Source organism: Symphalangus syndactylus, chromosome 7, assembly GCF_028878055.3.
Source record: "Symphalangus syndactylus isolate Jambi chromosome 7, NHGRI_mSymSyn1-v2.1_pri, whole genome shotgun sequence".
In the NCBI taxonomy this organism is placed as follows: Eukaryota; Metazoa; Chordata; class Mammalia; order Primates; family Hylobatidae; genus Symphalangus; species Symphalangus syndactylus.
The window spans coordinates 7,230,042-7,257,881 of record NC_072429.2 but is presented as its reverse complement, the minus strand read 5'-3'; the positions used below and the strand labels follow the sequence as shown (position 1 = coordinate 7,257,881).

At 42.4% G+C, this 27,840-nt stretch overlaps 1 protein-coding gene across 4 annotated transcripts in view; it reads right to left on the bottom strand.

Annotated features, from left to right (window-relative positions):
* Nucleotides 1–27,840, bottom strand: part of RNF130 (ring finger protein 130) — a 159,334-nt gene that overhangs the window by 123,911 nt on the left and 7,583 nt on the right. For all 4 annotated transcript variants that reach the window (XM_055284940.2, XM_055284939.2, XM_055284941.2 and 1 more), the window contains exon 2: nucleotides 4,234–4,428. In XM_055284940.2, coding sequence (XP_055140915.1) covers nucleotides 4,234–4,428 — 195 coding nt within the window. The remainder of the gene's footprint in view (nucleotides 1–4,233; nucleotides 4,429–27,840) is intronic.

The window sequence follows — 27,840 nt, the reverse complement described above, 5'->3', positions numbered from 1 at the left end:
GGGTTAAACACATGAAATCTATTTTCATTGTGATGTGCAACCACGATGTCTCCACTCAGTTTCTTCTTGTTCTATGTTCTTTTTCCTCCTTCTTTTTAATAAGACTGGTTTCCTAGGAACTGCTCAGTCACTGGCTCTCCTCTGCTAGCCTGCCTCTGTGAAGTCACTTCCACAGAGAGTGACACTGGACGCTGGTGTCACTCACCACTGCAAACAGAAACTGCCAGTCCTTGCAGCCTGCTCCACACTGGCAGAAACTCCACACAGCATAGCTTCGGGAGTTTGGGAAGCAGCACCCTGCTAAACCACAAATTTCCACTGCTCTTACCTGAAGTCTAGAAGTTTTTCAAAGCATGAATGTGTCTCAGATTACTGTTCCTTCATTAACATCCAGAACACTGAAGTGGCTGTTTTATCAATTTTGTCCAGTTTTATAGTTGCTTTTTTGGAAGAGGATTTGCTGATCTCTTCACTTGGTCTTAACCGGAAGTGCTACCCCTACTTCTCTATTATTTTTAATCCTACCTTATAAATATTTTACAAAGTTTTTCTCTAATGATTATTTTGAAATATTTCAAATAAGCAAAAATTACAAAGAATATAATAAACGTCTGTCTACCCACACACTCAGCTTAAGAAATAAAACATTATAGATACATTTACTTCTCTCTGATCCTATTTCCTTTCTTCCCTCTCCAGAGACAACCATTATCCTAAATTTTGTATTTCTTAATCTTACGTATGTTTTTCTTAGTTTATACCTATATACATGCTCTTAAATTACTTAATTAAAACGTTTTACATTTTAATTGTATTCAAATGATATCTAACTATAAATATTCTTCTATAACTTACCGTGTTTGGGAGACTTATTCATGTAAATACATGTAGCTTTAATCCACTGACAGTTAACTGCTACATAAATATGCCACAATTAATCCAGTCTCCTATGACAGACACAGGTGTTTTCAATAATCTGCTGTTACAATGCTGTAACACTCTCATACACATCGTCTATGCACATGTGCAAGAGTAACAAGGGTGTAAAGGACGGAGAGAGGCTATCAGTGCTTGTGTAAGTATATGAAATCTGCCCACTGGCTCCCACATGGTTGGAGGTGAAACGTGAGAGAAGGGGAAACAGTGGTTGTGCTCCACCAGAGGGATCCATGGCCTTCCACACAGTCTAGATTTAGAGTCACAGGAGGCCTTACAGAAGGCCTCTATACTCCAACCCCCACCCAGGAGGCAACTTGGCCTATGTCACAGAGCATGTCAGTGGAAAATCTGGGACTAAAACCTAGGTTTCCTTTCTTTACTGCCTTCTTTCTCAAAGCAAGATCTGCAGACCAGCAACATTAGTGTCACCTAGAAACTTGTTAATAATACAGGCTCTTGGGTCATATTCCAGACTTACTGAATCAGAATTTGCATTTTAACAAGATTCTGAGCTACACATTAAAGTTTTAAAGTTTGAAAAGTACTCTAGAGTATTTATCTAGGAGTGAAATTACTGATCATAGTGTGCAGATTCTTTTAACTATACCACACAATGCCAAATTTCTCTCCAAAGTATTGTACCGACTTACCCAATTTACTGTCCCACATTATTTTTTCTGTCTATGAACCTAATCACAACATAAAGCCGTTTCCTATTGCTCTTATGTACACCTCCATTGTTTGCCTTACAAAGCTTCCATTTCCTAAATATATCCTCAAACTATACTCCTGCATTTCTTTAATTTGTGCTGTTATACACTCATCTGTGATAAAAAGAGTTACATGGTCAAATAGGTTTGGGAAACACTAGATTAATCAAAATAAAACAGGGTTTTTTGTTTAATTCTGTGTTTGTTTTTGAGACAGGTTCTAACTCTGTTGCCCAGGATGCAGTGCAGTGGTGTGATCACGGCTCACTGTAGTCTCAACTTCCCCAGGTTCAGGAAATCCTCTCACCCAAGCCTCCCAAGCAGCTGGGACTACAGGAATGCACCACCACACCAGCTACTTTTTGTATTTTTTTGTAGAGATGGGGTCTCCCTATGTTGCCCAGGCTGGTCTTGAACTGCTGGGCTCAAGCAATCCTCCTACCTTGGCTTCCCCAGGCTCAGGGAGCCGTGATCGTACCACTGCACTGCATCCTGGGCAACAGAGCTAGACCCTGTCTCAAAAAAAAAAAAAAAAAAAAAAAAAAAGGCTGTTTTATTTTTTATTTTGATTAACCTAGTATTTCCCAAAGTGTTTGGATTATAGGATTATAGGTGTCAGCCACCGTGACCAGCCAAAACAGGTTAAGACTTCTCAGAGACCCAAAAATGTTAAGAAGTACTAGGAACCCCTAAATGTGGACTACATTTCAAGCATTTTCTGAAACTTACTGTTTCCCCATGAGTCCTCTAGGAACATATCTAAACAAACTAACATTTCAAGGAACACAGATGGGAAATGCTGCATTGATACAGGCTTCCCAACCTTTTTAAATACAAGTAATTTAATTTTTTTTTAAGATTTCAATTCCCTCTTATAATTTCCAGGTCATCTCATACTTTTATTAAAAGACTCTCATTCTAGCTACTTCTCTGTGGTTCTGTGTAAGTAAAACAACATTAATAGGAAAGAAAAATACATTTTGCTCAGTTGAATTTCTCCCTCTTCATTTTTCTTCACGTTTTAAGTAAAGAAGAAATCAGCATGTAATGAAGATAAGTTACATTAGGCCCAAATTTTTAAATAGTTTTTCTTCCCTCTGAGACAACTGAGGAAAGCGAACCAGCACCTGCTCTGAAACCTAGCAGAAAAACTACCCTCGAGTCCCATGCTTCCACATAGATGTCCAGCTAAATTAAACTGCCCCTTAATTTTCTTTTGCTTTCCCTGAATACATTAAAAGTTACACGACCCCAGTGATCTCTGGATAGTGAAAAATCACACATTTTATTTTATTCTTTGTGTTTTTCTTTAGTTTCAGTTTTTGTACAATAAGCATGCATTACTTTTGCAATTGGAAAAAATACACCTTACTTCTTTTCTTTTTTTTGAGATGGAGTCTTGCTCTGTCACCCAGGCTGGAGTGCAGCGGCGTGATCTCAGCTCACTGCAACCTCCACCTCCTGGGCTCAAGCAATTTTCCTGTCTCAGCCTCAGTAGCTGGGATTACAGGTGCCCTCCACCATGCCCAGCTAATGTTTTTATTTTTAGTAGAGACAGGGGTTTCAGCATGTTGGCCAGGGTGGTATCAAACTCCTGACCTCAGGTGATCCGCCCACCTTGGCCTCCCAAAGTATATCTTACTTCTAAAAGGCTTAGTTTGAAAGGAAGAAAACAAGTCAGAGGGCACTAAAGTTTAAATCCATCTGCACCATTCTATCAAGATGTGCAGGGAAGTACCAACGACTCTCAATTAAGGTGGGCAAGTCTTTGCAAGAAACTTGCTAAAAATAATTATGTAAAAATTACACGATGAAAAGTTAGTTCTTTAAATAAGTCAAACTCTAAAATTCTCATGAACGCAAAACTAAATTTTATCTAGATTTCAACTTAAGGAGACAGAGTGGTGAAACTAACAGAACATCCACAAAACTAGGATGTGAGCCCTCTTCTGTTGGCCCTTAACTCTTTCAGTCCCCTTCCTAGTCTGTAAAATGGGAGAGAACCTACATCATGCATGGTTGTTGTAAAGACTGTCTAAAAAACAGATTTTAAAAATTCATTGCACAGCGCCTGGCATTTATATAGTAAGTGCTCAATAAACTGCAACTATTGTTATTAAACAATCAGAAATATCCTAAATGCTTCCAGAAGAAATAAAGAAGCATTGTTACTACTGAAATTATATTAATTACTAAGTCAATTTCAACATTTATCCTGATGAAAACAGAATCCTTCCCAGACAGGCAATCCTTGAGAATCCATGACATAACCTGGGTGAATGATTCCAAATCAAATACATTATTTGTCAAAGTTATTAAGCAAAATGTAGAAATGCAAAACAACTAAGGATTTAATCACAGCCAGTTATTTAATAAGTCCAAGTTTTACAGACTGCTATCATCATGACTTATGAAAAAGAAGAAATTCAACTATGGGGAAAAAACATGCAACCCAACAAATAAATGGCAATACTAATAGGATTATGTTGGAAATTACATGGCTTCAGCAGAGGCAGAATGCTTACCTACAAAGCAATGATTTCTAAGAAGAAAAACAAAATCAACAACAACCATTTTTGTTTACCTGGGTGAGTCATGGTAACCGGCTCCTCTTTGGATTTATTATTGTAGATGACTACAGCAACTGCATTGTGGAAAGCGGCCCGTGATATTTTCTCTTTAAACGTGCAGTTTCCCCTCTGCAGCAAGGCAATCCACTGTTTGATATTAGGAGGGACAAAGAACCGGGTTTGTGGATCACAGCCCAGATGATCAGCAACTGAAAAGAAAAAGAAATACACACATTAAAGATAAATAAAACTGACCAAGTCTTTATCAAAGCGTCAACTGCTTCCTGAATACCACACAGAGCTAAAGCACATCAAGCAGCTCGCTGCCAACAGAGCTATGAATACATCCACAAACAATACAATGAAGCTGAATCAGTATCTATAGGGAGAGATGCTCCATTGGACAGTTACCTATAATGCAAATTAAAACAATGAAAATTTCTTAACTTTACAGACTGATAAAAAATAAAAAAGGACTGATAATATCCAGTACAGAGTGTAAAGGGAGGAGGAAGAAAAGGCCCACACAGACGAGAAACCCAGGTGACTGACGTAACCCTGACACCCTGACTCTTACTCATTCCTGTTCACGTACTAGCCTCTCCACACAGCCCCACCACCACTATCCCCACGGTGAGAATACAGAGGCCTGGACTGGGGGCCAGTGAGGAGGCCAAAGTAATCCTTGGTTCAGTTACTAAGTGATCCTGTTGAAATTCAACCATGTTTGAGCACATTTCTTCATAAATGTCTAAGGAAAATTTAAAAGTTTGGTTTTGGCTTATATTTGAAAGTTGAAGTAGTTAAAATAACATCTAAGTAGAATAAATGTATTATTCCTCTAATTTATGTTAGCAAAAGTCACCCCACAACTCCATATCAAGGTACACTTACTGTATCCATCTGTCTAACAGGTTACAAGAAGACACTAAGAATGTTGGTACTACAATTACATGGCCACTGTTCTAGATTTTTTGGGATAGTTTATTTAAAATACTCTTAAGTACATTTAAATCTGTCAGAGTAAGTGCCTCAATTTTTTACTCTGCACATATGGCCATCATGGTTCTGGCATCCTCTGCAAATCTTAAGAAGAAGCCCCCGGCTGCTCTTCCCACTCCCACTTTCACATTTATAACAGGTTCGAATGAGAGAGAAGGGTAGTCCAGAAGGGGAGACAAGTCACCAAAGGTAGAGTCTGCAGACTGCTAGCACACAGTGGCGGAGGGTGCCAGCCCTGTGCCCTGAGTCAGCCCTGCTGGTCCTCTGTATGCCGGGAAGGAAGCAAGGAAAGGGAACACGGCACATGGATCTAAAAAGGTGACACCAGAAGTAAATAAATCATAAAAACAAGGCGAGGTGTGGTGGCTCACGTCTGTTAATCCCAGCACTTTGGGAGGCCGAGGCTGGTAGATCCCTTGAGCCCAGGAGTTTGAGACCACCCTGGGTGACAAAGTGAAACGAAAAATACAAAAAATTAGCTGGGTGTGGTGGGGCACATCTGAATTCGCAGCTACTGGGGAGGCTGAGGTGGGAAGATTGCTTGAGCCATGATGGCACCACTGAACTCCAGCCTGGGCGATAGAATAAGACCCTGTCTCAAAAAAATCATAAAAACATTAAGTATTAATTGTAGTAAGGAGATGACACCAGCGGGAAAACGTTGGCTTTCTACACACCTGGAAGCACATGCTTAGCAAAAGAAACTAAATGCTTACACTACTTAAATTGTAAAATGTAAAGATGTCACTAACCTCAGAGAACTATTACATCTACCATTCCCACATAAATATCTTTCCCCAAGTTTTCTTTCAATTATTGTGGTGAGAGACTGCACCAAGAGTGTATTTGCTAGGTCTCCTAATACATGAAATGGAAGATGAATGTTTTCACAATTTTTCATGATTGATATTGTATACCACCATTACCTACCCTTTTCCTTAAAAGGTTTCTGCACTCTGAAACTTTAACCCTTCCTCAATCAAATTAAACAGGGGGATAGAAGCCTATGTCATGATTTTAGGAGTCAACTATTGAAAGACATAGGCGATGCATTACAAAACTTTAAAATCCTGAAACAGATTGTTTACTTTCATCACTATCTGTTTCACCGATAATTATGCTGTAAAATAAAAGCAGCTCAGTGACCTGTTACGATAATCTCCTCTTAGAAAAATGTCTAATACTGTATCCAAACAGGGAATAACCAAAGAACTGGTTTTAGGTGTTCTGTTTGTTATTTTTCAAAACATACTGCTGCACAAACCCTGGAAGAAAACGCAAAATCAAGAATATCTAAAGTGATGTGTACCCTTGCCTTCTGTGCAACACATTTAATCATTTGTCTGTGACTTATCTCTTCTTCCCTGTGGTCTCGCATACATGTACAATGTAGTAAAGAGCAAACAACATAGTTATGGAATCAGCAAGACTGTGCTCCAAGTTCTAGATCAACTGCTTACTAGCTGTGTAACCGTCACAGGTTACTGAAATTCTCCCATCTTTAATTTGTACTTATTTATAAAGATTTAGATAGTCTTATCTCACAGAGTTCTACATGTGAAAAAGCCAACAGTAATTCTGGCTAGGCGTGGTGGCACACGCCTGTGATCCCAACGCTTTGGGAGGCCAAGGTGGGAAGATCACTCGAGGCCAGGAGTTCAAGACTAGCTTGGGCACATAGTAAGACCCTCATCTCTACACAAAATAAAAAATAAAAAAATTAGCTAGGCATGGTGGCACACACCTGTAGTCCCAGCTACTCAGGAAGCTGAGATGGGAGGATCACTTGAGCCCAGGAGTTCAAGATTACAGTGAACTATGATCATGCCGCTGCACTCCAGCCTGGGTGACAGGGCAACACTCTCTCTCTAAAAAATAGTAATAATTCCTTCATTCTTGAATGCTTAAAAAAACCTCTTTCCTTTTGTTTGTTTCACTGACATTCATCCTATGTTGTCTTGGTGATCCAGTTTGGTCCCCTTGGGAGTTTCTGTGCCAAAATATGTGAGCTACCCCACACTCAGCAGCACCCCACACTCCTCTGCTCTTAGTAACCACCACTCACAGATCCCAAGCCTCATCTTCTTTACCTCTTTCCTTTTGACAGTGTCACAGTCCACTCAGAAGACAGCAATTCAGTAATATTCATAATGTTCTAAGAATGAAAAGACACAGCAAGGGGTGCAACCACGGAGCAAAAGTTATCAAACATACTGCAGGGGGACTTTAAAACTCTCCTAAAGGAATCCCACCCACTGAGAACAGATTCTATGAACAACAGCATGATCAAAACAAATCCAACAACGGCCTGTATAAGCAAAAGAATGTTACTGTTTCCCAAAATTCATCCAATCATCATCCGTAAAAGGTCTCTGAAAACATTTATATTGGTAGTACAATGCAAAATAAGCAAGGATAGGAAGTTTCTGTTCAAAAAAGTGGCATTTATTATTCAGAAGAAAATAAGAGGTTTTCATAAACAGGAACTTAATACTGTAGTATACTCAATTCTACCTAGTTATTCCCTCCTGTAATTAAGAAAATATAAATAATGAAAACAACAGCTCTATAACAACTTTCCAAGACTGATGACTATAATTAAGTAGTATTACTCCAAAATTTAATACCAGTTGTTCACACTTGAGCAATTTATTAAGTGAAGACATATTATGGTGTAAAATATCTATATAATTATAAGCCTTTAAAATTTGTCAATAGCAATTCTGTTAAAATTCAGAATAACTGTACTTCAGTTTTTCTTACCTGCCAAATTTTATAAGAGGATACTATCTCTGAATTATTTGCATTTATTAATTATAGAGCCAGGAAAAACTTATTAGAGGTTTTGATAAATATTTCAAGATAGATAATACAAAATATTTTACTACAGAACTTAAATTTTTCCTCTAGGGCTTTTCCTGCTGAGTCCAAAAATATTAAAAGTAATGAGACTTATTTACCTCTTGACAGGAACCAAACAATCATGGGCTCCTCATCTCAATGAATAGTAACTTATGTGCTCAGCAACACGCTAAGTACCAAAGAGAGATACAATGTGGCAAACGCCTTGCTCTTGACTCTTAAAGAGCCTCCACATGGCCGGGCGCAGTGGCTCACGCTTGTAATCCCAGCACTTTGGGAGGCCGAAGGGGACGGATCATGGGTTCATGAGTTTGAGACTAGCCTGACCAACACAGTGAAACCCCATCTCTACTAAAAATACAAAAATCAGCTGGGCGTGGTGGTGGACGCCTGTAATCCCAGCTACTCGGAAGGCTGAGGCAGGAGAATCGCTTGAACCCAGGAGGCGGAGCTTGCAGTGAGCCAAGATTGTGCCACTGCACTCCAGCCTGGGCGACAGAGGTAGACTCCGTCTCAAAAAAAAAAAAAAAAAAAAAAGCTTCCACATTTACTGAGGCATCGTATTTGGCACCAGCACAGAAGCTGACGTGAGAGGGTGCCAACACGAAGTGCACTTAAGAGACTGAAGGAGGGAGGGGGGCAGACGATGGTAAAGATTTAGTGTTAGCTGGAGCCTACATGGAACCCCTGAAACTTGCCCAGGCAGGAAGGAGGTGGACACGTAAGTTGCCAGCATAAAAACACAGAACAAAGACTAAACTCTTCTCTTGAACTCTTGTAAAATTAAGTAAGATGATATGTAACAGAGCCTACAACACTATACAAATTTAAGAAGATCAAGTTCAGAAAAGATCTCATTTGCAGTGAGAGAAGGGGAAGAATATTCAGGTAAGAATATTATGTAAATATTTAAAGGACTGTAGGAATGAAATCTCTCTTCCACACCCCACTGTGTCCGGAATTGGTGTGTTCTTGGTCTTGCTGACTTCAAGAAGGAAGCCACGGACCCTCACGGTGCTACAGTTCTTAAAGATGGTGTGTCCGGAGTTTCTTCTTACTGGTGGGTTCGTGGTCTCGCTGACTTCAAGAGTGAAGCTGCAGACCTTCTCAGTGAGTGTTACAGCTCATAAAGGCCACACGGACCCAAACAGTGAGCAGCAGCAAGATTTATCACAAACAGCGAAAGAACAAAGCTTCCACAGCGTGGAAGGGGACCGGAGTGGGTTGCCACTGCTGGCTGGGGCAGCCTGCTTTTACTCCCTTATCTGACCCCACCCACATCCTGCTAATTGGTCCATTTTACAGAGAGCTGATTAGCCCATTTTGACACGGTGCTGATTGGTGCATTTACAAACCTTGAGTTAGACACAGAGTGCTGATCGGTGCATTTACAATCCTCCAGCTAGACATAAAAGTTCTCCAAGTCCCCGCTAGATTAGCTAGACACAGAGCACTGATTGGTGCGTTTACAAACCTTGAGCTAGACACAGGGTGCTGATTGGTGCATTTACAATCCTTTAGCTAGACAGAAAAGTTCTCCAAGACCCTACCCAACTCAGGAGCCCAGCTGGCTTCGCCTAGTGGATCCCGTGCAGGGTGCCCACACTCCTCAGCCCTTGGGCAGTGGATGGGACGGGGCGCCGTGCAGCAGGGGGCAGCGCTCGTCAGGGAGGCTCCGGTGGCGTGAACGGAGGCGGGTGGGGCTTGGGCATGGCGGGCCCTGCCCCTTGGGGAGGCATCTGAGGCCCCGCGAGAATCTGAGCGCCGTCGACTGAGGCGCACGCGGTCCGCAGTGCTAGGGGACCTGGTGCACCCTCCGCAGCTGCTGGCCCAGGTGCTAAGCCCCTTACTGACCGGGGCAGGTGCAGGGCCCGCCAAGCCCGCGCCCACCCGGAACTCGAGAGCCAGCCTCGGCCAGCCTAGAGAGGGGCTCCCACAGTGCAATGGTGGGCTGAAGGGCTCCTCAAACGTGACCAGAGCAGACGCCAAGGCCAAGGAGGCGCCGAGAGCGAGCGAGGGCTGCTGGCACGTTGTCACCTCTCACCACCAGTTTGAAACTCTCCCCCTCTTTGATTCATTTGATTTAGTAAAACCTCATTTCTTAGAAATGTAAACACGCTACATAAGAAGCACTCACCATGTTATGGTGTAGGCTAATGGTTTCCTTCCTACCCCTGAGAATTGTCAGTCTGCTGCAGGGGCAGAAGTGATAACCTAGGACAGTATTTTTCTGCAGTGATGGTCGAAACAGGCAGCTGCACAGCACAGTGGCAAAGATGTGCCTCTCCCTCTCAGAGCCTGTGTGTGTTGCTTCATCCTCCTGAAATGCCAGTCCCACCACTCTTGCTCACCACCTTCTGAGCCTCAGGATTCTGCCAAAATATCTTCTCCAGAACACTTTCCCAGCCTCCTAAGACTGAGTTGGGTGCTTTTTTCAAGTTGCCATGGCACTCTCAGGTTACATCCATCTTGGCATTTATCATACTGTATTAGTAACTGGCTGTTTACTTCTGAGGCTTTCCTTCCGGAATGTGAGGCCTAGCATCTCCTGTGAATACGTCTGGCACATAGATGTTTAACATGCTCGATGAAGGAAAAAGGATTTTATGACAGGGAAATCAAGCCAAAACTGGCATTAAAAAAAAGTTTGTGGCAAAGAGCTCTCTGTTTCACGTGGTAATATCCTGACTACCGTAATGTTCTATCAGTTGCTTCCTACAAAAGAGGTAAAAATAAAAATGAGACTAATCAGTTACCCCGGATTTAGATTCCTCCATTGTCAGCTATGGCCTGGTTGCTTTCCTACTCCTGAATTAGATCATAATCTTTATTCTTTAAATTTCCTGCTTCTACCCTATCTTTCCTTATTTTCCTTTGTCAAATTCTAATTTTATGATTCAAAGAAAAAAATACAATTCATCATTTCTGTTATCAATTTCTTAATTTTATTTTTAATGGCAGCTACTGGACTTAGTTCTCTTTATCCACTTCCATGGATATAACATTATCTTACTGCTTCTACACTTTCACTTAAACCTAACATTCCTTTTTATTACTTAGCTTCAGTGGGTGTTTAGTCTTATTGAAAATGTTTTTTTCTGGCCGGGCGCGGTGGCTCATGCCTGTAATCCCAGCACTTTGGGAGGCCAAGGGGGGGCAGATCACCTAAGGTCGGGAGTTCAAGACCAGCCTGACCAACATGGCGACACCCCGTCTCTATTAAAAATACAAAATTTAGCCTGGCGTGGTGTGTGGGCCTGTAATCCCAGCTACTCGGGAGGCTGAGGCAGAAGAACTGCTTGAACCTGGGAGGCAGAGGTTGCAGTGAGCCAAGATTGCACCACTCTACTCCAGCCTGGGCGACAGAGTGAGACTCTGTCTCAAAAAATAAATAAAATAAATCTCAGGCCACTCTTTGTTCTCCAAACTGGCCTGCCCCAGCCGAGCGCTGTCCTCTCTCCACTCCCACGTCCCACTTCCTCCAGGCTTTCCTCCTCCACTACCACAGTCATTCTTTGGGTCTTTACTGCTCTTCCTCCACTCGAACCTTCAATATTGACGCTCCCGAGTACTCTGCCTTCCCTGGCGTGGGCCCAGGACTCTCCAGGGCTCATTTTCACCATGTCAACAGCACATTTTTTTTTTTTTTTTATTGGAACGATGCTTACTAACATCTCATGCTGAGCAGCCCTCTTTTGAGAAATTATTTTTCATTTTTACTTATATGAACCCAGTTTCTAATAGACACAGCTAAATCAGGTCGACAGCATGCTAAGAATCAGGAGAGGAAAGTGGAAAATTACACATACACAAGGGAATTCATTCCCTTCCATTCCAAGCAAAAACTCTACCTTGACTTGATGAGTTAAAAGGAGTTCTTCAAGGTTTCAATTGGTTTACATGGAAGGGGCATGGAAGGGAGTCTGTAGTCCAGTTTATGGCAAATCACTCTATATCTAATTTATCTGTTTCCAGGTTGCTCTGCCCTGCTTCTAGGCTAGAGGATTATATCAAAGGCTACAGGATTAACCTCCGAATCTAGGCAATTTCTGCTTGACTCACATAGGAAGAACCAGTGTTCCATGTAACAAAATCAATGACTTAGATTGATTAAAAAAATCGCTTCTCGGCCTTTTGGCTAAGATCAAGTGTAGATTGATTAAAAATAATGAGGCCAGGTGCGGTGGCTCATGGCTGAGGTGGGAGAATCACTTGAGCCCTGGAGTTCAAAGCTGCAGTGAGTTGTGATGGCGCCACTGCACTCCACTCTGGGAGGCAGAGAGAGAGAGATGCTATCTCAAAAATGGGGGGAAGAGGTAATTTATCCTGTCTCAGAATAGGGCCGTATTTGGGGTTGAAGAATTCAGCACCTCAGCAGTGTCACCAGGATCTGGTTCCTTTTCATCTCTTCCCTTTGCCATCCGTAGCTTCAGCTTCATCCTAAGAGTCGCCTCTTTATCATAAGATGACTGCCAGCAGCAACTGGAGTCACACAGCTCCCTGTTCATATTCAGTGGGAGACAGAAAAAGCCAACCCTCCAGGTATGTAATTTAAGCTCTTCACTTCTGTGCAGCTCACCCTATGTCATTTATCCTTCTGTGCCCCACACCCTCTTCTGGGGCTCAAACAAGTGTCACTTAAAGCATGTGGCTGCATGGAAGTGATCATAGATGCCTGAATTACATAAGGTTTCTGTTTTAAATAAGCAGAGGCTGGTAGGCAATTAACAGCTCACTTCAAACCTCAAGGTGACCTTATAGAGTGGCTCCTAATTCATCAGAATCCATACTTGGCAATTCAAACCCACCAAAAAGGCCAAAACCTAAAAAGAAAGCTTCTTTCGTTTCCAAGTGCTTTGACACAGGGAGACAGCTAAGGTACCAGCCCTCTGCCTCCTTCCCTCACTGGAGGGAAACACGAGCTATTTGGGAGTGGAGATCCCCACTTGAAGATCAGCAGCTAGAGCAAGCGTTCTTGACAAGGCTCTGGGGATAGAATTCAGGGCTGAGTGACATTTGGATGAGGGGAAACCATCTGTATTTCTGCTAAAATCTAACTGAAATCTAGCATTTTCTTTATTTATAAACATAGATAACAAACCATCTGTAACTGTAACCAGCGGCAGCCACATTACGGTTATTGCAAATACTGCAAAATACCGATAAAGTGATTAGGCCCACCACTGAATCCTGTGCCTAATGTTAACTGTACAAGTATTACCATGTCACGAATATGCTAAGTATTTTAAATACTTTGATACATTGTTTCAGTATACTTGGTTTTCTTTAATCCTATTTACTCCTGCACTTAACACTATTCTGAGAAGCAGCCCACAGGTTAAATGAGACTACAAAAGGAGTCTCAACTGCCAGGCTTAGTCTATTTGCATATGTATATGATATATTTGGATTCATCTCTATTATTTTATTGTGTTCTTATTTATTCTATTTTTCTAAGCTTCTTTATACTTTTTTTCCCTCTCCTTTCTGCCTTTGAATATACTGACCGAATTTCATTTCCCCCTTTTCCTCATCTATATATTCAAGTTCTATTTTTTTAGTGGCTACCCTTAAAATGTTAACATGCATACCTGATAAAAGGTCTACAATTAATCAGTACCTCTATTCTCCTCCTGAATACTTCAAGGCTCTTAAATATTAGTTTCCTAGGGCTACCAGAACAAAGTACTACAAAGATGGTGGCTTAAACAACAGAAATGTATTCTCCCACAATTCTGAAGGCCAGAAGTCCAAAATCAAGGTGTAGGCAGGGCCACTCTCCCTATCTCTAGCTTTATCTAGTTATTTCTTTATACAGATATGTACATACAAAGGGATTTATTATAAGGAACTGGCTCTGGCAATTATGGAGACAGACAAATCCCAAGCTCTGCAGGGTGAGCTGGCAGGCTGGAGACCCAGCAGAGCTGATGGAGTTCCAGGCCAAAGACCAGCAGGCTCCGCACCCAGAAGAGCCAAAGGTCTCAGCCGTAAGGCAGGCAGGCAGAAGGAAACCCCTCTGACTCCAGGGAGGGTCACTTTTTTGTTCTATTCAGGCCATCAGTGGAATGGATAAGGCCCACCCACATTATGGAGAGCAATCTGCTTTATTCAGTCTACCCATTCAAATGTTAACCTTGTCCAAAACCACCCTGACCAAAACATAAGAATTCTCTCAGGATACTGTCTGACCAAGTATGTGGGCACCTGTGGCCCAGTCAAGGTGACACATAGAATTCACCATCACAGTTCTCCTCACAGCTCACTTTTTTCCTTCTGTGTTCCATTTCCCTCCTCCTTATTCTACATCCTTCAGAAATTCTTTCAATGAGAATCTGTTAGGTAAACTTGTATTTTACATCTGAAAACATCTTTCTTTTGTTCTCATTCTTGAGTGACAGGTTAATTAAGTAAAAAATTCTAGACTGTTAATTTTCTCTCAGCACTTCAGGGCTGTTATTCCACTGTCTCTTTTTTTTTTTTTTTTTTTTTTTTTTTTTTTTTGAGACAGCGTTTCACTCTGTAGCCCAGGGTGGAGTGCAGTGGCACAGTCAGAGCTCACTGCTCAACTTCCTGGGCTCAAGTAATCCTCCCACCTCAGCATCCTGAGTAGCTGAGACTACAGGCATGCACCACCATGCCTGGCCAATTTTTGTATTTACCCCAACATGAGGTCTCACTATGTTGCCCAGGCTGGTCTCGAACTCCTGAACTCAAACAATCTGCCCACCTCAACCTCCCAAAGTACTGGGATTACAGGCATAAGCCACCAAACCTGGCCAATTCTAGTACTTTTAAAAAGTAAACAAAATGTGTTTCTTGTTTTTCTCCTAATTGACAATTTTTACAATTATCAATTGTAAATTGTAAATAAAAAGGTGATAAATTCTTACAACAAATTATCACCTTTTTGTATAGAATTTTTGTTTGTTTTTTGTTTTTGTTTGTTTGTTTGTTTTGTTTTTGAGATGGAGTCTCGCTCTGTCACCCAGGCTGGAGTGCAGTGGCGCGATCTCGGCTCACTGCAAGCTCCGCCTCCCGGGTTCACGCCATTCTCCTGCCTCAGCCTCCAGAGTAGCTGGGACTACAGGCGCCCGCCACCACAACTGGCTAATTTTTTGTATTTTTAGTAGAGATGGGGTTTCACGTGGTCTCGATCTCCTGACCTTGTGATCCGCTCATCTCGGCCTCCCAAAGTGCTGGGATTACAGGCGTGAGCCACCGCACCCGGCCTTTGTATAGAATTTTTAAGAAGGTGGCAGCAAAATACCTTCTGGACACCTAAATGCTGGATGCCGCAGTCAACATGGCAGGAATGTCCTAACAGTGGAACTGCCAGCAAACGCACTTGTCAGCAGCCATCCATCATTGTTTGTCTGCTGAACTTAGTTACTGTACATCTCAAATGGATTTTGATTATTTTTTACATCCTTAGAACGCAAATATATCTGTTGGATGTTCTCCATGATATAATAAAAAACATCTTAAGAGTAAGTTTAAATGACGGCTAATACAAACCACTTCGCATGAAAAGTCAATTTCAAAAATAATAATAATAATTTCTATTACAAATGATGCAACAGATACTTCATGCAAGAGAGATGCTACAGATCTAAATAACTGAAAATAAGAGCTCGGTCCTCATACAAAGTTGGTGTCACAGTGCAATATAAGTGTTAATTATTCATCCACATCACTCTTCGTTCCACAAAGGAATCACAGTACTGAGTACAACTCCTCCTGAGGCTCTCTGTTCTCTTGGCTCCTATCCATCATCTTTTCCTCCCACCTCTCTAACTGTTCTTTCTCATTTTCCACTGCTAGACCCTCGCCAGGGTCTGTCCTAGGCCCTCTTTTCTCAGTGGGCAGTATCATCCACTCCCCTGCCTTCGACTACCACCTATGTGTACATCATAATCTAAATCTAAATCTCTCTCTTGAGCTTTTCTGTTTAATATTCACCTGCCTGCTAGACATTTCTCCATGAATACTGAGCACTCCAAACGTATTAGCTTCCTCTCACATGTGATCTCTTTCCAGTGTAGAGTTCTGGCTAACAGCATCACCTACTGAAACACAAAGGACTAAAATTCCTGTTGGAAACCAAGTGGCCATATGGAGACTCAACTTCCCACTGCTGCTGCCACACATAGGCACACAAGGACACCACGCTTGATCCAGAGCAGCGCCTGAAGGCATTATTAACTCTTGGGCAGAAAAGAATGTGGGAGCAAGCTTGTTTTACCTCATCACTTCTTTCTTCTAGTATGAGTATTTCCAGTACTAATGACTCGACGCAATGACAGTAATGACAAAGACTGGGCTATCTGGACCATAATTTAAAATGTAATGACAGGCCAGGAGCCATGCAGCTCACACTAACAGGGAAGAAGCCATCTGTCCAGCGACCAAAGGGCTTGAAGCTAAATAGGTGAGGAGGGAGGGAGGGAGGGTATACAAGGGAAATCATAAAATCAGTCCCTGTGGAGGATTATAGAAAAAAAAGACTGAAAGAGATTGCTCACATGAGAAAATGAGAAGAGGTTTAAAGTGTTCATAATCTGAGATGTCCATAAACCAATAAATACGAGTCATAAGAAAAAACCTTAAAGTTTACCTTAAATATAGAAAATAATCAGTGACACTTGTTGAGGCAGGTCTCAAGATTGGCCTATAATGATGGAAAGCACGCTATTATTCAGAGGGAAAAAAAGTATTTTATGTCAAGATAACGTATGTCCTTCAAGGAATCCCAAGTAAACAGAAGCACTCAAGAACACCTCTGAGAAGCAGAAAGCAAAATTAGACTTCGATGCGAGGGCATGCCGAGGTCAACTGGCCAAATGGAGTAAAGATAAAGGTTTTTAACAGCTCACAGAATTGGCAGACAGGATAGGGCACGGACAGGGATTGCAACCACCTACAGAGCTGCAGAAGAGATCTCACCCCTCCGCTTCCATTCACTTTGCCTCCCACAGGACAGTGGCCAGGCATAACCCGGTGAACAGCTGCCCGAACCCAATGCAGGCCCCGAACAGAAGTGACAAGTCACGTGGAAGAAAGCAACGTATCATTTCAGAGTTTACAAAATCCTGGGCAAACAAGGCTGAGTAACAAATCATCTTGATGAGAAAGACACTAACACATTATATGAAGAAAGCAGCAAGAACACACAAGACAAATTAAGCTTTAAGGAGGACTCAAACAAAACCTGAAAAGGCAAACACAAGATGATGGTGCAGGCTTACACAGCTTTTCTTTAAAAAGCCCAGAAAGTTGAAGGTTGCCAGTAATGATAGGAACAAGCAAAGATGCTTCTCACAAAAGTTTTATTTTTTTTTAAGTATATTCAGAGCAAGAAGAGTTGGAAAGAAATAGGTTTACTGCCCAGGGCCAACTAAATGACGGATGGAAACATTTCTCAAGACTTTTTTGCTTTCTCCACCACAGAGAATAACCTGAGAACTGCAGTAAGCACGGCTATGACACTGGAAATGAGTGCAGAGACTGTAAAAAAGCAAATACATTCTTTTTTTTTTTTTTTTTTTTTTGAGACGGAGTCTCACTCTGTCGCCCAGGCTGGAGTACAGTGGCACGATCTCAGCTCACTGCAACCTCTGCCTCCTGGGTTCAAGCGATTCTCCTGCCTTAGCCTCCCGAGTAGCTGGGACTACTACACCCAGCTAATTTTTGTATTTTTAGTCGAGACGGGGTTTCACTATGTTGGCCAGGATGGGCTCCATCTCTTGATCTCGTGATCCACCGGCCTTGGCCTCCCAAAGTGCTGTATTACAGGCGTGAGCCACTGTGCCCGGCCAGCAAATACATTCTTAGAATAGGTTTCTCTGTTACCTATTTTTACTACATTTCAGTAGAACAGCTGTTTATATCTTATGCATCCATGCTCGTTTCTTCAATTAATCACTCATATTATTTCTTGAGATGACTTGTAATGACCCAGCTTTCTTTGTCCTAGGATTTGCAAACTTAAAAAATGATACAATTGCTTTCTTCCCAATTTCTAGGCACTTTGCATTATATCACCAAATGCAAAGAATTCCTTCCAGCCCGTGGCATGTCACCCTCCTCGCCAGGGTCAGATGCAGATGACCACTTAGCTTTTGAGACAATGCACATTCCTTTGGCACCCTCCCTCTCCCTCTAACTTCTCCAATATCCAGTTGTCCCCGCACCCTTTCCTGAAAAGACTATTCTTTCCCTCTATTGAATTGTCTGGGTACCCTTGTCAAAAATCAAGTGACAAAAGGGTTTCTTTCTGGTTCTCAGTTCTACTCCACTGACCTACCATGTCTCTATCAGTACCACACTGTCTTGTAGTAAGTTTTCAAATTGACAAATGTGAATTTTCTTAATTTTATTATTTGTTTTCAAGATGGTTTTGACTACTGTGAGTCCCTTTTACTTCCAAATGAATTTCTAGTATTCATATGTGTAGGTCAATTTGGAGGGCACAGATATCTTAACAAAACAACTCTTTGGACCTATGAACATGAAAAGTCTGTTTATTTACATCTTCAATTCCTTGCAACGGTGCTTTGCAGTTTTCAGTGCCAATATTACTTTAAATGGTATTGTGAAATTTTTATTTTCTAATTGTTTGTTACCGGCATATAGAACTACAATTGACTTTTTAAATTTTTGTTTTATTGATCTTTTATCTATGGGTGTTCCTAAATGTACTTGAGTTTTTAAAAAATGACTCTGCTGGTTACTGGTAATAAGAAATAAATTTTGACTGGGAGCAGTGGCTCACACCTGTAATCCCAGCACTTTGGGTGGCCGAGGCAGACAGATCTCATGAGGCCAGGAGTTTGAGGCCAACACAGTGAAAACCCATCTCTACTAAAAATACAAAAATTAGCCAGGCCCTGAGATCGAGCCACTACACTCCAGCCTGGGCAACTTTCTTTGACTTTCTTTTCCAAATCTGATTGGTGGTGATGGTTTGTTTGTTTTGTTTTTGCTTTTCATTTTGTTTTTTTTTTTTAAGACCCAGTTTTCGTTCTGTCGCCCAGGCCAGAGTATGGTGGCACCATCTCAGCTCACTGCAACCTCTGCAGTGAGGTTCTGTCTCAAAAAAAAAAAAAAAAAAAAAGGAAACAAACTAAAAACGAAATTTTTTTTTTCTTTGAGAAGGAGTCTAGGAGTCTCACTCTGAGCCACATGCCCGGCCAGAAGTAAGTTAAGTTTTACTGGCATTTAATTAAGGATTAACACTGGCTGCTTTCCTCAACCTGAATGTCAGATGACTTTTGTGTGTGTGTGTGTGTGTGTCTCATGTGGTATACCAGTTGTCCTGAATAAAGAGAGAGATTTCTGAAATGCAAAAGGGATGGTAGTGACTCTCTCATTCATCCATTTGTTTTCAGATAATACTGCCAACAGTATACTAGCCATATACTACTCAGTTACAGGATTTACAGACGAAATGATCCACTTTTTACTAAACTGTCCCTCATCAAATGGACAAATGCCTTTTTAAAAACAACCCCAGCAAAAAGAAACTGGCAGAGCTGATACTTCTCTCTTTTTAGCTACTATAAAGGGTTAAAAGACAACCATCACCATTACAACCGGTGCGGTGGCTCACAGCTGTAATCCTAGCACTTTGGGAGGCTGAGGCGGGTGGATCGCCTGAGGTCAGGAGTTCAAGACCACCCTGGCCAACATGGTGAAACCCTGTCTCTACTAAAAATACAAAAATTAGCCGGGCACGGTGGTGGTAGGCACCTTTAATCCCAGCTACTCAGGAGGCTGAGGCAGGAGAATCGCTTGAACCAGGGAGGCAGAGGTTGCAGTGAGCTGAGATGGTGCCACCATACTCTGGCCTGGGCGACAGAACGAAAACTGGGTCTTAAAAAAAAAAAAACAAAATGAAAAGCAAAAACAAAACAAACAAACCATCACCACCAATCAGATTTGGAAAAGAAAGTCAAAAAACTAGAAAATAACATGAAGACTATTAGAAATATAGATTTATTCCAGCTGTTACTGTTAGCCTAAGTGTTGAGCCTTAAGATGTAGCTGTGTGAAAAAAAAAAAACTAATAGTGTATGACATTTATGAGTTTAATGCATACCCTGGGGCTATTACGTACATGTGCAACAGAGAAAGTCTGTGTCCTATTACTATAGAGAATGGGCTAGAAGGGAGCCACAGACCAGATGAGACCAGAGGAGGTTGCAACAGGTGTGTAGAGAAACAGACCACATTTTAGAGATATTTAGGAGTTTGGATCAATAGGACCCAGTAATTATTTAGATATGGGAGTGGGGGGTCTAAAGAGGGAGATGTCTCAGTTTCTGGCAAAACACACTGGGTAGAGGTGGCATTACCGACAGACAGCAAACACTAGAGGAGGAACAGATCAGGAAAGATGAACTATGTTGGACACGTTGGGCTTGAAAGAAGACTCAGAGAAAGAAGACAATTCTTCCTCTCTTAAGAGTGTCTTACGGACACTCAAACGTATTCCCAATAAAATGTGTATATATGTGTGCAAAAGACACATACAATGCTCATGACAGGACTACATTGTTTTTAACCACCAAAAAGCAGGAAACCCACAGGCCCATGGACAGCAGAATGCATAACTATCACATATTCATAAAGCAGATCACCGACAAAACCACTGCTGCATGCAATAACATGAATTTATCTCACTAACATGATGTGAGCAAAAGAAACTAGTCACAAGAAGGCATACCATAATTCCATGTATATGGTGATATAATAAGAAATATATATTTAGTCTTCATCCCTGGTTTCTGTCATAGAGTTCCTAACATGTTAGTAATTTCCTGAGTGACAGGGGTGAGAGGAGCATGTTTTGTTATTCATAATAAGCCCCTTTCAACCATACCAGAGTCTGTGCTAATAAGGTGACTCTTGGAAGATGGGGTCTGGTTGCCAGAGGAACCAATCACGTGATTGGAGGACTGAAACTTTCAGCCCAACTCCCAGCCCCTCACACCTCTGGGGAGGGGCAAGGGGCTAAAGGTTGAGCTAATCCAATGGCCAATGACTTAATCAATCATATCTGTGTAGGGGTGGGCACAGTGGCTCACGCCTGTAATTCCAGCACTTTGGGAGGCTGAGGCGGGAGGATCACCTGAGGTCGAGAGTTTGAGATCAGCCTGGCCAACATGGTGAAACCCCATCGCTACTAAAAATACAAAATTAGTCGGGCGTGGTGGCGCATGCCTGTAATTCCAGCTATTAGGGAGGCTGAGGCAGGAAATTGCTGGAACCTGGGAGGTGGAGGCTGCAGTGAGCCAAGATTGCACCACTGCGCTCCAGCCTGGGCGAGAGAGTTAAACTCAGTCTCAAAAAAAAAAAAAAAATCACGTGTAATGTGTAATGGAGCCTCCCTAAAAACTTTAAACAACACGGTTCAGGTAGCTTTGGGCTGGGCATGTGCCAAGAGGATTATTACACCACCCCAATATAGCGAAAGAAGCTCCTGGTCATGGGACCCTTCCAGACCTTACCCTATGTACCTCTCCAACTGGCTCTTAATTTGTATCTTACATAGCACCCTTTACAATAACCAGGGATAGTAATTAAAGTGCTTTCCTGAGTTCTACGAGCTGTTATATAGCAAATTATCCAACTGAGTAGGGAGTTACAGGAGCCTCCTGAATTGTAGCCAAGTCAGACAGATGTGTGGGTACCCTTTGACCCATTACCTACAACCGGTGTCTGCAGTAGGGGGCGGTTTTGTGGGACTAGACCCTTCACCCGTGGGGTCTGTGCTAACTTTACCAGGTAGTTAGTGTCAGAATTGAGTTAAACTGTAGGACATCCAATTGATGTTGAAAACCCACACATTTGGTGTCAGAGTGTTGTAGGTAAAAAGTTGTCCTTTACACATAAGTTAAGAAACAGGTATAAACTACGGTGTCAAAGCGAGGACAGCAGTTACTGCTGGGGAGCGAGGAGGGAAGGGGCCGTGACTGGAAGGGACCTGAGGGGGTCTGCAAAGCTGGCCACACTCAACTTCTCCCCTAGGTTCATGGCTACGTCAGTGTGTTCCTTCTGTGGGAAGTCGTCAGGCTGTAGACTTACAGTTGTGTATTTTTCAGGGTATGTTATGGCTAGTAAAAATGTTTGCTAATTTTTAAAAATCTGGTCACTTTATCCCCCGGGTATTCTAACACATGCTACAACACAAATGAACCTGAGGACATATGCTAAGTGAAATAGTCCAGTTACAAATGGGCAAATACTGGATGATTCCCCTTTTATGAGGAAGCTAACCTAGTCAAATTCATAGAGATAGAAAGTAGAGTGGTGTTTGCGGGGGCTGGAGCAGAGGGGGGTGATGGAGTTTGTGGTTTAATGGGTATATTTTTATTTTTTATTTTTGAGATGGAGTCTCGCTCTGCCGCCCAAGCTGGAGTGTAGTAGTGTGATCTCGGCTCACTGCAACCTCTGCCTCCCAGGGTTCGAGCGAGTCTCCTGCCTCAGCCTCCTGAGTAGCTGAGGTGTACACCACGACGCCTGGCTAACGCTAGTTTTTGTATTTTTAGTGGAGATGGGGTTTCACCATGTTGGCCAGGCTGGTCTCGGACTTGTGACCTCAAGTGATCTGCCCACCTCAGCCTCCCAAAGTGCTGGGATTACAGGCTGAGCCACTGCACCCAGCTGGTATAATGGGTACAGAGTTTCCATTTTGCAAGACAAAGAGTTCTGCAGATCAGTCGCACAACAGTGGAAATGTACTTAACACGACTTAACAGTTAGATGGTCAATTTTATATGTATTTTACCACAATTAAAAAATTTTAAAACACCAACAAAAATCCCTCCAATAGTTTTCCATTCCTCTTATATAAAGTGCAAAATCCTAACAAGGCCTGGAAAACACTGACGTTTTCAACTCTACTGTGCCCCACTCTCCCCCTTACTCTCTAACTCCTTTCAAATTCCACAAGTACCTCACGGGTTTTGCACCTTTTAGTCATCGTGTATATTTCCTTGGACTGAAACATCCTCCTTTCTGCCCCCTCTCAGTGTAATAGCTGCTCACGCTGCAGTCTCAGCTTAAACATCATTTCTTCAGGGACGCCTTGACCACCCTAGACTGAGTCTCTTCTGCCATTTATGCTCTCAGCATCCCAATGCTTTCCCAAGACTATGATTAAATAATTGTGTTATGACCTGTGTAACAGTCTGCTTTCACCAGATAGGACACAAGAGTTGACTCCTTTTACTTCCCCCCACCAGAAGCCACAGCATGCAGGAACTTCTTGTCCTGTCTGGAACTCAGTAAGTGCTTAATAATTACTTGATGAATGAATACTTGAGGCAACTGTCCCACAGGAATTTAGGATTTTTCTGATCTAGTTGAATTAGTCTGCTGATAACATGCAAATGAGAGGGTGCATCACCGACCTTTAAGGAGTCATAGAAAAGAAATGTTAGAAAACTAACCCGTGTACAGAGCACTGATACGAAACAATGAAGGTGAACCGTGAAAACGACTGACCCATTAGGGTCCTGCTAAGTCTTAGAAAAATCTCACAAATGATTACTGAAGGAATGATCTGCAGACAGTGTGAAGAGAAAGCTGTAATGGTGGGGTGCCAGCACAGGCCTGCTACGTGAGGGAGGCAGAATGACGGCTCCCTCAGAGACATCCATCTCCCAATCCCCAGGACCTGTCAGTGAACACATCAGGTTACAGGGCAAGGGGGAACTAGGTTGCAGATGAAACAAGGTTGATAATCGGCTGACTTTACAATAAAGAGATTCTCCTGGACTATCTGGGTGGGCCCAACGTCATCACAAGGGTCTTTTAAATGTGGGTGACAGAAGGAGAAAGTCAAAGTCAAAGATTTGAAGATGGGGGAAGGAGCCACGGGCCAGGGAACATAGACAGCTTCTACAAGCTGAAAAAGGCAAGGAAATGATTCCCCCTGAGAGCTCCAAAGCCACGCAGTCTTGCCAACACCTTGGTCTCACTCGGGCCAGTGAAACTCATTTCAGAATTCTGACCTCCAGAACTGTAAGAGAAGTAAATTTGTGTTGTTGTAAGCCACTTCGTTTTCGGTAATTTGTTACTGTGGCAATAAGAAACTAACACACCAAGGCTAAGCCATGAAAGATTCACTCCTTTTCCTTCTGTGCAGTGGCTCCTGATCTAGCCAATCAGGAACAAAGTACATAAAGCATCTTTGTTTTTTCCAGCAAAGCATCTGATTATGTCTTTTATGATATCATAAGCTGAAGAAACACATGCTAAATGCAAAGTCAATAAAGTGAATTAGAAAACTCTGTGAAATGGCCATTCCTGAAGAGTGCTGATGAATGGAATAACATCAACCATCCTAGATTTTTAGCAGCACACTGCAAGGGCTTGTTCACTCACTTGCCAGCACTTCTATCCATAACTTAGAGTAGAGATTCTTAACTTGGGGCTTCAAGAGGCAACTGGCCTCCTAAACCTTATGAAAAGTTGTGTGTATATCTACATAAATATGTAGTTTTCTGGGGAAAGGTCCACAGCTTTCATCACTTATTAAAGGGGATCTATAAAGCAAAAGGCTAAGAACCACTAACTTAGATGAAGATACAGAAAGCTATGTTCATGCATTCACTAGTGACACAAGCTGCTAGAAAGAGTAAAGACTGTGGGTGACACATCAGGATTCAGAAAGTATCCTGAAAGGCTGAATGAAATGGCTGATGGCTTAGGAGCAGCCTCTGTGAAAAACACTGAAAGTTTAATCAACAGTGAGCTCAGGATGAGTCCACGATTAGGAAAACCAAAACAACTGACGTGACTTCAGGCACATCCAGAAGGATGAAGACAGTAGCTCTACTCTCTCCTGTGCTGGCAAAGCTAACCCTGCATGCTTATGTTCAACGCTGGGATTCTCTTTGTATTAGTTTCCTGTGGCTGCCACGAGACATCACAAACTTGGTGGCTTAAAACAACACAGTCTCATTGTCTCACAGTTCTGGGGCCCCAAAGTCTGGTGTTAGCAGGGTTGGCTCCTACTGGAGGCTCAAGGGAAAAACTGCCTCCAGCCCCTCTCCCAGTGTCTGACGGCTGCTAGCCATCCTTTGCACCCACTGGTTTGTGGCAGAATGATGCCATCTCCGTAACCTCCTTCTTCCCATGGCCGCCTTCTCTGTGTGTCTTTCAGTATCTTTTCTTCTTCTTATAAGGACACTAGTCTTTGGATTTAGGGCCCGCACTAAACTAGTATGATTTTATCCTGATCCTCAACTAATTACATCTGCAGAGACCCTATTTCCAAATAAGGGCATATTCTGAGGTTCCAGGGGGACATGAATTTTTGTGGACACTATTTAACTCATCTCTTAGTCCTTTTGGGCTGCTGTAACAAAATACCTTAGACTGGGTAATTTATAAACAGCACAGACTTGTTTCACATAGTTCTGTAGGCTGGGAAGTCCAAGATCAAGGCACCAGCAGATGTGGCATCAGGGCCTGCTGTCTGCCTCATCAATAGAGACTTCTTTGTGTCCTCACATGGCAGAAAAGGGCAAATATGCTTCCCCCTCCCCCAGCCTCTTTTTTTATTTTATTTTTTTTAGACGGAGTCTCACTCTGTGACCCAGGCTGGAGTGCAGCGGCACGATCTTGGCTCACTGCAACCTCCGCCTCCCAGGTTCAAGCGATTCTCCTTCCTCAGCCTCCTGAGTAGCTGGGACTACAGGCACGCACCACCATGCCTGGATAATTTTTGTATTTTTTCAATAGTAGAGACGAGGTTTCACCATGTTGGCCAGGATGGTCTCGATCTCCTGACCTCATGATCCTCCTGCCTTGGCCTCCCAAAGTGCTGGGATTACAGGTGTGAGCCACTGTGCCCGGCCCCCCCAGCCTCTTTTATAAGGGCACCAATCCCATTCACGAGAGCTCTGCCCTCACGACCTAATCACCCCCAAAGGCCCCACCTCTTAACACTATCACATTGGAAATGGCGCTTCAACATACGAATTTGGGGGGGGGACACCAACATTCAGACTATGGCACCCACTACACCCTTTAAGTGGAATATTAATAGACAAATGCATTCTGAGGTTTAGGATACCATATTCCCAAGAATGGTCAAAATAAATAGGGATATGAAGCCTAAAGGTTAGAGGACTTGAGTCAGACAAGGAAAGTGTCTATAAATATCCAAACCATTTTTTTACAGATGAAAAAGACTTTCTAACATTCGGTTTGCCAGAGATGAATGTGGTAGATTTCTGTCACCACATTTGTTCAATCTTAACTTGTACAAGTATCTGACTGGAATGCTGAAGCCTCAGATGGGGGACTTGACTTGTTGACTACTAATGGCCATTACATTCTAAGATTCTCAGTCTGTCCCGTTAACTGGCCATTTTACAGAACAAAAGAATTTTTGTAAAGTTCCACTAATATAGCAAACACTGTGGGATGCCACCCAGAGGGCACACACTGTAAAGAAAACATAGAAGCCCTGGGAACTGAAAGAATATCATAATGGTTTCAGCAGGTGAGCAAGGGTGAAATGACCTGGGGGTGGGGAGGAGGAAGGAGCTGCAGCTAGATCAAGTAGTGAACACATCATACCGCACAGAGACGTCTGATGTCCATTCTAAGGATGATGACGAGCCACTGCAGGGGTTTAAGCAAGCAGTAACATGACTGGGTGAACCTTTAAGATGATTTCGGCTACTATAGAAGAAAATATCGATAGAAGTTAAGCAAAAAGGCAGAGAGACGAAGAAAAAGAGAGTAGGAAATGATAGTTGCCTGAACTAAGGCGGCAGCCGTGAAAATGTCAAACAACAGATACGTATGATCCATTCTAGAAGTAAATCACGAAGGATGGATTAGATGTGGAATGTGAGCCAAAGAAGCAAGGATGGTCCTAAATTTGTGTAAATAACAACGGTGGACGGCGACATCATTTATTGAGATAGGAAAGACTGGAGAGCAGTGGTAGCAGATAGCGAGGTGAAAAAATGAATCAAAGCTCCATGTGGGGCTTATCAATTTGGAGATGTCTTTGTGACACTGAAGTGAAGATACCAACAGGCAGCCAGGCGCATGAACCTCGAGAGGCCTAGGCTAAAAGTACAGATACGGGAGGAGGTAACAGGAGGCACGTGGAGAGAAAACAATTCCCGTCTCAGTGTTGTCTTATTACAAGAAAATATTTTTGGATTACTGGACACTGTTAAGTGCCTATTTGGTTTTTCTTAAAATGTCTGATCTCAAACCTAAGACTTTTCCCAGCAACATTCAGCTGTTGAGCTGTAGGAAGCATGAGAAAGACGAACGGTACATGGTTCATCCACAATGGAAATTTTATGTTTACAAAAGACGTCCGTAAATACAAAATTATTTTCGGAAGACAGAGGAAAAAGAGGTGATTTCATGGAATTACATCAAAAAAGAAGAGAAGTGAGAAGCCAGGAGGGAGCTGAAAGATAACTCATTCTATCCAGTGAGGACGAACGACACCATCACACCGTGCTCAATTGCATCACCGCTGAGAGCTTGCTGAGAGCTTGCCACAATGACTGCGGAAGGAGGGAGCTGCCAGAGAATGCAAACACTATGAGCCAGGCAACATAGGACCTATTATAATAAATTATTGTATGTCCATGGATTTAAGCCTATTTATGGAATAAAATCAATTTAACAGTAGCTTTCCCTCATTTCACAGTCTCCTGAAATACTGTTTAGTTTGTGCACAATCTCAAATTCCACAGCATGTCACTGGA